Below are 13,534 nucleotides of genomic sequence, written 5' to 3' on the forward strand. Positions count from 1 at the left end.
ACAGACAGCACTGAGAACATCCCTGGGCTGCACTGTGCCAGATAAATAGGTGTCCAGAAGGGAAGAGAAAGCAAATCAGGAGAGGATAGAGCGACCTTGCCCCTTCTCCAAGCATTGCACATCCCTGGATTTATGGCCAGCTCAGGCAGTCTTGCTCTCTCTGCTAAGTAACTCCTACTCCTTCCCTTCCACAGCAAAGAAATTGAGCTTACATTCCAATGGGATGCCACGTACCCACTAAAGCAATGCAAATGATATTACACCTAGGATGGCACTTTTATATCTGTATTTCAATGGAGGGGAATATTAATAATGCTGAAAGCATTATATCTCAAATATAAATTTCTGTCATAACAATATTTATAACAGAAAAGAGGGGAAAGGACTTCCACGGGTATTGGGCCTTAAACTGCACAAAGACAAAGCTTAGAGATGAGCTGTGCTGCCCTTCTTTTAAAGGCTGGGAAATGGAACAGAGAGTGAGGATTACAGCAAGATAAAAGGCAGTCTAGGGTTGAACTCATTCTACCCCCATGATAATAGCAGAGGTGAATGTGTGAATAGAACTACACAGAATAAATACAGAGGAAGTGGAGTAAATACCATTGCTGATTGCCTGAGCACACAAGTTTATGAATAGTAGTAAATGGGCAGTCTTACTTTTTTAGAAGAATGATGAAGCTGTAAGCAAACACAGCCATTCCAACAAGGAAGTAGGCAAGGGGCAGCCGGTATCCAGCTTTCCCAATCTTCCTGTCCCGGCCATAATAGCCATAAAACAGAACAGAGTACTGGAGGTAGCCCTGCAAAGACCAGAGCCTGTCAGTAAGAGCAGTGACCAACAATTACAACAGAACAAAAATAACAGCAAAATAACAAGGAGTAGTTTGAGCCTTGCCCCTAGGGACCAGATGGTGTCCAGGTCTTGAGCAGATGCAATGTGCTCCTTGGGAATGGTCTTGCTGAGCGTGCTGCCGAACGGGGCTCCGGCCAGGAGCTGCGGGAGAGAGAGGAGGACTCAGGACGTGGGGAAAAGAGAGGGAAGGTCTCAGGACGTGGGGGAAAGAGAGAGGAGGTCTCAGGAGCTCCACGAGCCCATCTGAGCCAGGGCTGCACAGTGGAACCCATCAAGAGCTGCCCACATGGGTGGTGCTCTCAGGGTAGCAAGTCCTGTGTCAGCACTGTGCCAGCTTTAAAAGCCTTTAAATGCTTTCAAGGTGAGCATTTTTAAATTAAATGCGGCAGTGTTTGATCTCAAAATGATAGTTCAGGATTAAATTTACTTTTCCTTAAAAATTAAAAAGTGAATTTGAATACCTTTTTTTTTTCTGGTTTACTTTTTATTTGTTCAAGGGATGTTTACTTTTTTCTTTTGTGCAGTGAGAATAAAATCAGGTATTCCCATGTTTTCAGATAACACTATTAAAGCACAGGGTAGGTGAGGCAAAATAATATGTATGAATAATTTAACAAAGTTAAAAAATTGCCTTACTCATATGCAAGAACTAACAAAGTTGTGGCTGTTCAGAACTTGTAGGAAATACTTTCTAATGGACAATAATCCAGAGTCTGGAGAGGGATGCTTTGTTTTTCTTAGTGTCATTTAAACTTCTCATTAGTGGAAATGACACTAATAGGACTTAAGTGTACTCAACACCCACTACATCTTTTAAGAATGGGTTCTTTTAGTAATCAGATAAAAATATACTTTCTAAAAACTTTAGTACCATGGTGACAAAATACTATCTCTAACACTAATAGAAAAAGTCTGTTATCCTTTGGCAGAGAAAAACCTCTTCATAGGGGAATTTATTTTAAATAATTCATTTTACAATGTACGTTTCAAACTGATGCATGACTTGAAGTGTGGTGTTTGTTCCATTGAGAAAGGGAAGTTCCACAGTAAGTGCTTCTCTGTAAATATGAACAGAGTGTTCTTACCTCTGGTAGGACTACAAATGCTCCTGTCATTATGGTAAGGACAATATTGATTCCAAACAGCCATCTCAGGAAGATGAAGTAAGAGGCAACTCCAGATCCAAAATGACCTTAAACCACAAAAAACCATTATGTGACCTGCACAGTCTATAAAAGCTTGTATCATTTATCCATGAAGTACTTGAATTACAGGGCAAAAAGAAAAACCTCTCTTATGGAGGGCATTCAGCAAACTAGAGAATTTTTTTCAGTTTTAGAATCCCAAAGGGACAAAATTGACTTTTTCAAAAGTTACCCCCCAACTAAGACCATCAAAGAGAACTGTGCAGTTTCTGAGGCACCAGGAAAAGATGAAGAAGAAAAATTTTAAATAAAGAATTCACTGCTGAAAATATGAATTTAATTCCCTCCCAAATATTTAATTCCGTATATTAAAAAAATACATCAAAAGACTGAGCATTTTAACAAGTGTTTTACAAATACCATTAAATCTTTATACTTACTCTCAATTTTCTTTATTCTCATTTCCCAAGGAATAAAGATTACCACAAAATTGTATGCAAGTCGAATAAACTTCTTCCAAAGCTGAGAAAAAAGCAGAGAAATATGACACTTCTTCACATGAAAAAAAAAACTAAAAATGAAGTGCTGAATATTTTTCTCATGTCTTATCTTTTATCACAAGAATTGCTGCAAACATTGATGACTAAGGTCTTATTAGGAGCATAATGCCTCAAAGAAAATTCTCTTAGAGGAAAAATATGCTTTTTTATTCAATAGCAGCAAATTTAACTACTTCATTCTCAGCTCTATGTTGTGCAGCTACACAGAAATCCTGTGGTTATATTTTGTAGAGTCTTTATTCAACCTCTATTTTTGCATGGTCAAAATTCCTGCACTGTACACATGGGGGAGAAAAAGTAAAATCCACCTGTACAAAAGTGAGAGCAGTTTTTGAGTTATTGAGTTAGAGCTATAACTTCACAGTGTCAACAGGAAAAAAAAATTGTATTCCAGGCATTATAAAGTACAGCTAGATATTAAAATCTCCCTTATATTTTAGGCATTTTTAATAGCAGTGTCAATATTCTATCATACAATTTGATCTCCTAAAATTAAAGAGGAGTAAATAAAATTTTAAGTACTGAAAATGTAATCAGTCTCTTTGGCCAAAATTAATTAATATTTATGATGATATGGACATTTAATTGCACGAATGGGAAGTATTTTAATTGAAGACATTTAGATGCTGGGAACTGCAAGGGAATTGCTGGGATTGCAACTTTCAGTACAGAGTTCACAGAGCTGAGAAAGGACTCAAGCACTTTGTGCCAACTGCACTACAAATTTATTACAAATAATAATAAAAAGATGTCCACAGTGAAGCAAAATTTACTAAAATATCATTTGATAGCTATCATCTCTTTTCCTCCCTACTATGTAGTTGAATGGATAATTTACACTCTTGGAACGCAGAGTATGGGCATCTGGCTTTAACAGGGGGGAAAAAAATCCCAAAACACAGCTACAAAGAAAATGTAAAATAATTGAATTGAAAAAAGAAAATGGCTTTCAGTGTCAAGATAGTAAAAATGTATTTTAACTTCAATTTTCATAAATAATGTTGTGAGTGGACTGTCCAATCATGAACACCATATATTCTGCAAATTTAAAAATCTTATGTAAATACACCCAGTAGCTGCATTTTGTACTTAGCACATGTTCAACCACTGAGTTCCTAATTTTGATGATGTAGTGCTTGTTTTGCTGTGCTACAGTTTTTGTCTCCTTGGTCACCATGTTATTCTGTAAGAAAATACGTGGGGAAAAAAAATCTCTTCCAGTTAAAAAAAAAAAAACAAAACAACAACCACAAAAAAAAAGACCCACACCAAAAAAAGGCAGCTTATTCTGTTGCTGTTGCTGAATTTAGCCCTAATGTAAAGACTATTCCCCTAATTTGTGCCAGGATAAAAGAATACAGATCCCTACGCATAATGAGTGCTGCTAATTAACTGCTGAATTACATCCCTGTGCTGAATGTCTTCAAGCAAATACAACAGAGGCAATTAGATTGGACACAAACTTTTATTCACTGTGAACTCTAAGATAAAGGCTTTTGTGTTTGTATAGGAAGAATTATATGAGCAAGCACCGAGCCCAATCTCTGAGTTACTGATATTCTGATTTAGCACTTTCTTTCTAGCTGAAGTCCAAGTTCCACTCATATCAAAGGCAAAAAAATAGTGTTTATTTTACCTGCATTTTTACTTCACTGCATTTGCCACACATGCAAAGGCAGAACAAGGAAAACTTGCTCTTTCAACATTGGAAAGGGCCTCTGGGGACCAGCAGCTCAGAGCACCAGATACCTGTGCAGCTCTTCACTTGTTCACATGAATAAAATGCACGGCGTTCTATTGGCCTAACCCTGCCTTTTGGAATTAAGATAAATTAGTAATTAAAAGTCTACTTGTTATGATGACAAAAGTATTCTTGGCTGCTTAGATGACTAAAGAATTCTTCTCTTGGTTGCTTATTAAATACAATTTCCTGCATATTATAAATTTGCAGAAACTCAGGCCAGTGTCTATTTTCAGTGGTGTAAATAGATTTGCTAAGATTTGATTCAAATTGTCTGAGTATAATGCAAGGAAAACCCCTTCTTTAATAATGTATTTAACATAAGCTATTGTAGGATTGTTTTCCAAACTAAAAGCTAGACACATTTTTCATAGTAAGCTATTGAACTGTGGCCCCAGTTTGTTGAAATTGCTCTTCAGAGGATACTGCATGATGTTTGTTGTTATCCCTTTCACATCACCCCCTCTAACAGGCATCAATATTTGTAGGCTGTCTGAAAAGAAAGCTTATACTGCATTATCAGAAGGATATTCATCCCTAAACACATGAAATTAGTCTGCAAAAATGTAACTACTAAAATTACAATGGAAAAGAGAAGAAGAAAAAAAATAAAGAAGCTTTTAACTGCTTTTTTCTCCCTCTACAGTCCCGAGCCGAAGTATCAGGAGTGCAGAGCAAACACACACTTCTCTGAATCAGAACTGCAAATGGCTATTGGTGGGAAGCAGAAATTTCAGAGGTTTGAGACCAAGCAGCCTTACCTCTGCCCCTGCAGCCTGGTACCCTCTCGTTCTGGTGAGCCTCCCCTCGTACTTGAGCACGATCTCCTTGGCCTGCCTGCACAAGAGGGGGAGGTCAGTCTTTCCATGATCCGTTGCTCACATCTCTCCTTCTGCACAAGCAGCATCTACCAGAGGGCTCCAATGCTCTGGAATACAGCCATGGGCTGTCCCACCATCAGCCCCCAACCCAGGCAATGCTTTTTTTTCTCTGACTATTGAGCTTTTTACTGATCGTTTAAAACCACTTAGACTTTTGTCTGAGAGAACTCGGCACTCAAGAGTTTGACTGCAGGGAGAGCTTTCTGTTCCTCTACTTTATATCTCTGTCCTTTTGTTTCAAAGTCTTTCCTTTAAAATGGTAGAACCCAAATGAGTAAAACAGCAAGATCCCCTTTACAGTTTGGCAATTTCCTGTGGATACTGGCACCTCTTCTGCAGGTATGGTCCTGTGAGAGGTACATGTTCATCTGGTCATACACAGTCTTTGACCCCAGCAGAAGGTGGATTGGGACCACCAAGATCTGATTAAAAGGAACAGGAAAATGGGAAGTTACAGACTCTGCCCAAGAGAGAAAAACCTCTCTTTGCTTCCCAGATAACACAAGGGCTCTTGGTAGGGTAGGGATTCCTCATGGCTGCATTGCCGTCTGAGCACCATACAGGGTTTGGAGAGAAAATGCCAGATGAAAAGGGCAAAAAAACCCGCAAGCGTCACACAGATCATGAGGTGAAAGACCTGTCACAGTTTAGACAGGTGGCCCGAAGAGTTAGTCACATGCTCTTTCATTGGAAATCTGGAATTATATTAATTGAAATCCTAAACTGTGAAACATGTTTTTACTACACTGACCATGTTTTTTAAACTTACAAGTGTCCAGTATTTGCTGCATTTACAACATGCTGTCTGAAGCTATGACCAGCTTCTGTTCTAATACCATGTAATTACCTTAAAAAGGCAGGCTGGTTCTCCTTTTTGGGACACAGTGAAACAATTTACCTTAAAAACATATTATGGAGCATTACCAACAGCCTTCCTTGAGACCACTGAATAGCTGACAGTCTCTTTTAGTAGTTAATAGCCAAAGCATGATTTCTTGCTATTTTTTGTGCTGTGACTTTCTAAAGGGAGCCACAGGCATGCACCAGAGACAACTTCACTTACAGACTGTCCACCCAGAGGCTGCTGTGTTCAGCCAGCCCTCAGATCTTCCCAGAGCATCCTCATACTTTCCTAGCAGCTCTAAATCATTCCTCTGCTCCCTCCCGAGGCTGGAAGCACTGTGACAGTCAGTGAGCCTGAAAAGCTCTGCACAGGCACCTTTACCTGAGCGCCCTCAGCTTCTGCCTCATGGGCCACGGCCGGCAGCGGATGTTGGACATAATCTCCTTCTGGTACTGGATGTTCTGAAAGATCTGCTCTGGGTCATGGCTCTCAGCCTTCTCTTCACCAGCATCGTCTTCTGAGTTGCTGGCAGCCCAGCACACACCCCACAAAAGCAAAAAGGAGACAAGTCATTGCTGTGGGATTCCCAGCAAAGCGCTGATTCACGCAGGATCCAACCTCATAGAGCATTGTAGGAACGAGGGAACTCACACAACCTTGTTGTTTGAAAGTTGATTAATAATTTGGGTGGTTTCTCCATCTCCAGGACATACCTCTTTCCCTCCCCACTACTTGCTGGTCAGTCATAAATTTCCCCCACTCCTGACCATGAATCCCAGCCTTTCTTATTCAAGCATTTCCAGCCATTCAGCTTGTACATCATGCTAGCAAGACTCTCTGTATATTTTTCTGGAACACAGTTCTGTCTAAACATTTCCAGAAAGAGCAGATAACATTAATTTATTAATCATACCCATTATTTTTATTTCAATAATGATAAATAATGATTATTGTTAGAATGAGGGGAGCAGGTGATTCAGTCATGGTCAACATTTAATCCTGTTCCCTGCTGAGGGGTACAGGGGTGTGGACCCCACATACCAAGAATTACTTGTCCCTGTGAAAAGATTCCTGTGCTTTGATGCAGATTTCTGTGGATGATTATTAAATCATCTTTTCTGATGCTGTCACCACATTTGCTAAGCTACAGCTCTTGCAGTTCCCTGTTGGTCTATGAAACAGCAGCAATATTCATTCTCACAGGGGCTTAGGTCTAAAAGTCTGTAGTGACGGTTTCTCCCTGAGTGACACAAAGGGATCTGAAGTACTGCAGAAACCACCAGCCAGGAACTTTCCCAATTGTATGGCTATGTACTTGCTGGGAAAGTTTTCTGCAATTTTGCTGAAAAGGCAGCCTTTTAATCACTTAGAAATAAATCATAACCTAAAACATGCCATGGAATAATATTTGGGGGACATAATTCATCAGACCACTAATCTGTTAGTCTGCAGTCCTGTCCCTTCAGTCACAGGGGACATTCAAGGGAAATTTATAGTTACACAGGAAAAGAATAAGAGACTTCTTACCATGCTATACCCTGAACTCTTTGGAGTTACTTTGCTTTACTTACTGTGTTTATGTTTCAGTATGAAATGTGTCTTTGACAAAATAAAGAAAAACAAAGAGGTTTGAAATACATCTTAAAATACAGAGAAGGATTTTTCTCATGCTCATTTCCATGCTACCACACTGTTACTCAAACCAGACTCCCTTCCCCAGCCTGACACACACTCTGTCTGCATGGAAGTGAAAAGACAAGCTCCCACTGCTGTGCTGGACAAAGCAGACTGTCCCTTGAGGAGAGGATGGGTCCCTTACCTGTGGGGAGGCTCCTGGTAGGTGTAGATGCCAGTTTGCCGCTTCACCGTGCGCTGCTTCTTGCAGGACTTGGCAGCTCTGGGTGCAGGGGAGCCTGGAGCTGCTGCCATGGAGGCAGCTGGGACTCTGCAGGGCTGGAGGCAGCCTGCAGCTCGCTGGGCAGGCGTCTCAGCAGCAGCCAAATGTTATTAAGCAGAGAGCAGCGAGCCCTGTGGAGCAGAGGATCATTGCCCGGTGCTCCAGCCTGGAGAAGCTGCTGCTGCCTGGCACTGCCTTAAAGCCACAGCACACTGCAGCCCCACCACTGCCCCTCCAAGGCCAGATCAAGGTGGGAAGCAGAGTTCAAAGAAAGCCCAGCTGAATTCATTCACAGCCAAGTTTGCCTTGTTGTGGATGAGGGACGTGCCTCTGAGTGCCCCCAGAGCACCGTGCTGGCTCCGGGTGGTGTTTCCAACACTGTAGGTGCTGTCGATGTTTCTGCTTCCTGTGCTTGACACAAGGCTCTTGCTCAGGAAAAGCAAGATGGTTTGTGTTTGGGCCTTTAGCAACAGAGAACCATGCAATGTCATTGTCCCACAGGGCTTCCAGTTTCAGTGGTGGAGAGTCCCCTCACACCCTTTCTATGGTCAGCATCGACACAACTTCTGTCAGCATCTTTGTGATGCTGGCCCTGGTTGCCAGGATAGAATAAACTGCTCCAGGTTCTGCTGGGGCCAGGAAAGTGAATTTTTAGTGCTTTTCTCCATCATAGAAGTTACAGATATTCTGGTGCCACTATTAAAACACAGCAAAACAGACCAAAAATACAATATATTAATAGTTCCTGCAGCCATAATTTGATGCTCAGAAAGAGGGTGTGAAAGGAAGAGTTTGAAGAGAGTTTTTACTTGTTCCTAACTTGGTATTTTCTCTCCTTAATAGCTCTGCACACAATGCAGCAACAATTTTGATTGCATAAATCAATGGTCTGTTGTAGTTAACTTTCGCTTGCAGCGTCCGACAAAAAGAACATTTAGTTCTTGCTTCTAAATTTCCTGTAGAGAATAGCACAGGCTGCTTTTTCTCTCCATCCTCAATTAATCTAAAATACTGCCACTTGCTGAAAAGTTTCACTTTTTTACTGTCTATTGTCCTAGACTTATTCAGTTAAATAACTGAAGGGCTAAGTGGTCAAAAGCCTTATCTTTTGTTACAGTATTGAAAGAGTAAATTCATTTGGTGTAATTCACTGAATTTCTGAGATGACAAGTAAGGACCAGATAAATATGAGTCTGCATTTCCAAAATGTATCTCACAATAAAGCCTAGAGTTTTCTTGCTGGGTGAAGCTTCCCTAGAAATCTGGGAGTTCCATTAGCACAAATCAGAATGGTAAAAAAATGCCTCAATTCAGAGTTCAGCTGTATTCTGCACCACAGAATGTGTCATATGCATGACTATTGAAGCCTGCTAAAACCCACTTACTGTGTGGGGTTTTTTCTGTCAGCTGAACTCTCTAGTCCCAGCTTCACTCTGAGCATCTCTTGCACCCACTTCTTTTAGCCCAAACAGAGACTAAAGCCTCTGGACTCCAGTTTGCAGCTTACCATGGATGCATCACAGAGAAATTCACTTTTTTCTGTACTGTGATTTTTTTTTTCCATTTGAAGTCTGCAGAACAAAGGCTGTTAGAGCTTTGACATCCCAGTCTTTCTGTACCATTCCTAAATCCACAAACCTCTGAATGGCTTTCCTATTTGGCTTCCAGTTTATATGACAAAAAAAAAACATAGCACTACCCTCTCTCTGTCAGACCATTCATCAAGTGAAAGCAAACAGCCAAAAGGAATAGATATCAGCCCAGAAGCACATCTCCATTAAAAGTTTTATCACCTCTTCCTAGCTGGAAAAACAAAAGAACTATTCTGGATTCCAGGAACGCCCTTTAGAGCTTTGATGCTCACAGAACTGCAAACACACCCACATCACCACTTTTTCTGACAGGCCACAAGATATATTTTCAATTATATAATTAAAAGCAGGAATATGTTAGTTCAAATGTCCTTCCTTGGCTGTAGTTGTTTTCCTTTGCATCTCAGGCAGTGGCACTGGGGGCAGGTCCTGCTGCCTGAGCTCATGAGGATGAGTGCCCCTCTGCTCAGGCCACTCCACCACAGTCCATCAGCTCCCTGCTTATTCCAGCTATGTGCATAAATGTTAATCTCATGTTGCAGATAAACACTCAGCCAAATGCCCCAAAAGGCAGGTTTTGACACAGTAACGGCCTCAATTCCCCTGAAGACATAAGCTAGACCTCCAGACTCTGCAGGAGAGAAACACAGATCTCTCTCATTCTGTACTACCATTCCTGCCTCATAGTTTTCCCCTGAGATTTTAGATGTTCTACTTTTCATCTGAAGGAATCACAGTGGAGAGATCAAAATCTTAACATCATCTATAGTTCCTAGAGATATTTCACAATATCCTTCCATGTCATGGTGTTACAGCACTACCAAGCCCATTAAAACACTAACATTGCTGATTTACATGGATTTAATTGGCTGGTGTATGTTAATGTGTCAACGAGGCAGACAAATTTTGTTCCCCTTTGTTAGAAGAAAGCTGAGAGTCTAAAAAAAACAAAGGGACAATTTAATGCTGACATTTATACAGCTCTAATAGTGCCAGTGCTTGAGGCACATACATCATGAGAAGTTACTACCAAACACTAAAAGCACAATGAGCAGCAAGAGACTTATGAATTCCAAGCCCATCTGAGAGAAGGATGCAGGGAAAATGGAAAACAGGCTTCAAGGGCTTAGCCTTGAAGTTGGCAATATCCTCTGTTGTCCATGGTCCCTGCAACAGCCTCTCAAGAATTCAAGTGTTAACTCAGACACAAAGAGGGTTTTGGTTTTGCTTTTCAACTCAGCCAGCAGTTCAGCAACCAGAACACCCAGCTGCCCATTTCAATCTGCTCTATTGAATCCAGAAACCTGCTTGGGTTTGTTTTAGTCTGAGTGAATACTACAGGGGTTACAGATTTGATTTCAATTGCTACTAACAGGATGTAAAACAAGACATTAGCCTTTTACTGCAAAACTTTCAGCTCTCTGTGTGTAATAGGAAGACTCACATTTGATCCATAGGATCATTTTGCATTTTCAAATGCTTACCCAGGAAAGAGCTGGGCTGGTGAACTCTGCTTACTGACAATTCAAGGAAACAGTGGGCTTTATTCTTTCCCATATGCTCTATTCCCATAGAGGTAGAGTTTAAATTTTACCCATCATTCCAGCACTGCAGTTCAACTCAGGACCTTTTCAAAATCTCTCTGCTTGGGAGATTCAGAACATTGCTGACATTAATTTCAAGGTAAAAGATTAAGAAAGGGACAAGTTTTCCAATCATCTTTGTAAGAAAAAGAGAATATTACCCCTCCACATCCTCAAGTACAGAAAACCAAGGGGGGGAAAAGCATTTGGAAACACTGACCAAGACAGCTTGTGTATTTTTAAGTGAAGTAACTATCAGTAGTGCTGAAAACATTCACAGACCCCAGTGATAGGTAATGATGCTGTAGAGCATCCAGGTTTGTGTGAAAACATTGAAGCTCCTCATAGCTAAAGGACCTTGGCTTGTAGAGCTGAAAGAACTAAGACCAAAAGTCAGACTTCACTTAGACTTCAAAGACAAACATTTAATTCTCAAATTGCAATCTCAGTTCACCTGTTTAGTCCCCAGATATGCAGCTGGACATAAGAGCAGTTATGGGATTTCCAGGGTAACAGTGCCAAAGCCATCGCTTTCACTTACTGAGAATAAAATTGATCTACTGAGCTCTGGTAAATCATTCTCTCCTCCTAAGATTGTTTGGACAGCCTAATTTCATACAGTAGGTTCTGCTCTTCAATTTCAGCATGTTCATAACTCTTGCTGACATTTATCACACTTGGATCAAGGGGAATGTTCCCATTGTAGTTCAATTTTCTTTGTGAATTCACATCCCACATAAAAAAAAATTCCATTTAAAAAGCTCCTCCTGTGCAGTTAACTGATCTTACAGCATCATGAGATGACTATTTTTATTCTTGCATGAGTTTTATGACTATTAAAATATACATTTCTGTGACAGTACAACTCAAAAGAAAATATATTGAAATCAGGAAATTTTCAGGAGTGTTTTAGAGAACAGTGCTAAGACAGAGGGTAAGGAAGAAAACCAGGGAAAGAAAAGGGGCTGAAGACAAACAGAAACAGCCCCATGCCAAGCCAAACACCCATGGAGGGGCAGAACAGGCATTAAAGCTTCTACAGCCAGTTCAGCTGATGCCTTGGCTTCATGCCTGGCTCACTGCCCCTGGGACTTGTGACTGTACTTTCAGGTGGCAAAAAAGCAATTGGACACCATCAGAAAACTGATTGTTCAAGAATAATACATAATCTGCAGCTTCTTCTGCTATAAGAAAATCAGTGTTTTCTTAGCCTAATGGTGAAATCAGTATTTTCTTTGCCAGCAGTCTGACGTGCATCCCATGGACGTGTGCATTTCACCAGAGACCTTTTTGAAAGCCCTGTAACCAAATTATTTTCCAGACTTGCGTGAGTCGTTACAAGCCAGACCTAGGAGTCAGTGAAAATGAAGATAATTTTAGACTATTTAATAAATCAATTTAAAAAATAAAAAAAGAGAAGAAATTTCTCATTTTAGAAGAAGGAAAAATTCCAGGAACTGACAATGGCAGAAAGTAACTGAATATCCAGGACTTTCCAGAGTAGTGATATTTGGGACAACCTTGTTAGTCAAAAGGCTGGAAGAGGTGGGATGTATCTGGAGCAGACAGCCATAAAAATCTATTTTTGGTTTCCTTGGATTTTGTAACATCCATTCAATTTCCCAGGCTAGAATCCCACCCTAATTTTAAAGGGTTTGGCATTGGAATAGTAAGGTTAGTTCACCTACATTTATTGGCTAACATCTTTACAAAGGAGATGTTCATAAAAAATGGGCAAGGAAATTCAAATGAGCTTAATTCCCTGCATAAAGAATGTTAGTAATTCTATTAAAACCTAGGAGGTTGTTTAGGTACACAATACTTAACTCATTAGCAAACAGTAATCATCATTTGTCCAAGAAAAAAACACAAATGCAGCTCCTCAAATTACTGTCTGCAAAGAGATGAGCTTGTTCCTCTTGCACTCCAGGATATTGCATTAACACTGTGCTTGGGAAAGCTGGGGGTACCAGGCTGTGGATACAGGATCATCTGAATTCAGCACCTAACACATCAGTTAAAAAAAAAGATCTAGAAATAGATCAAGAAACTATGAGGGAAAAACTCTGAAAGGGTAAAAAAAACAAAAAGAAAATACTTGGAGACCTCAAAATATTACACCCTTGCAGAAAATGACTTTAAATATTCTTCACAAAAAACCAGTGTGCTCTAAATACTGCAATAACTCAATGCAATAAAATTGGTCATTTCTTCTTACCCTACCCCAAAGACACACCTCAGAAGCTTAAAAAAATGATGTTCAGACTGATGTTTATTAAAAGTAGGCAAAATGTTATTAATTTTATGCAGTCTCAGAAGCACTGTGCTGCCTGAGCTTACTGAATATCAGATGACCTTGAAAGTGCCTGAGTCATGGGCAGTTCAAGCTGCAGCCTAAACAACCATCCTAAATCTTATACATCATCACCTACTCA

The 13,534-nt window shown here is 40.3% G+C and overlaps 1 protein-coding gene across 3 annotated transcripts in view; it reads right to left on the reverse strand.

Moving 5' to 3' along the window:
* The window catches only part of TMC3 (transmembrane channel like 3), a 107,406-nt gene that overhangs the window by 12,693 nt on the left and 81,179 nt on the right, over window positions 1-13,534 (reverse strand). For 2 of the 3 annotated variants that reach the window (XM_071441386.1, XM_071441387.1), the window contains 7 exons: window positions 7,847-8,620; window positions 6,409-6,552; window positions 5,064-5,139; window positions 2,442-2,523; window positions 1,942-2,048; window positions 899-997; window positions 661-803 (listed from right to left, as the gene is read on the reverse strand). In XM_071441386.1, the coding sequence (XP_071297487.1) occupies window positions 661-803; window positions 899-997; window positions 1,942-2,048; window positions 2,442-2,523; window positions 5,064-5,139; window positions 6,409-6,552; window positions 7,847-7,956 (761 nt within the window). In that variant the 5' untranslated portion in view covers window positions 7,957-8,620. The other variant, XM_071441388.1, reaches the window with a different exon arrangement.

Source organism: Agelaius tricolor, unplaced genomic scaffold, assembly GCF_023055355.1.
Source record: "Agelaius tricolor isolate 1412-34295 unplaced genomic scaffold, bAgeTri1.0.p SCAF_16, whole genome shotgun sequence".
Taxonomy (NCBI): Eukaryota; Metazoa; Chordata; class Aves; order Passeriformes; family Icteridae; genus Agelaius; species Agelaius tricolor.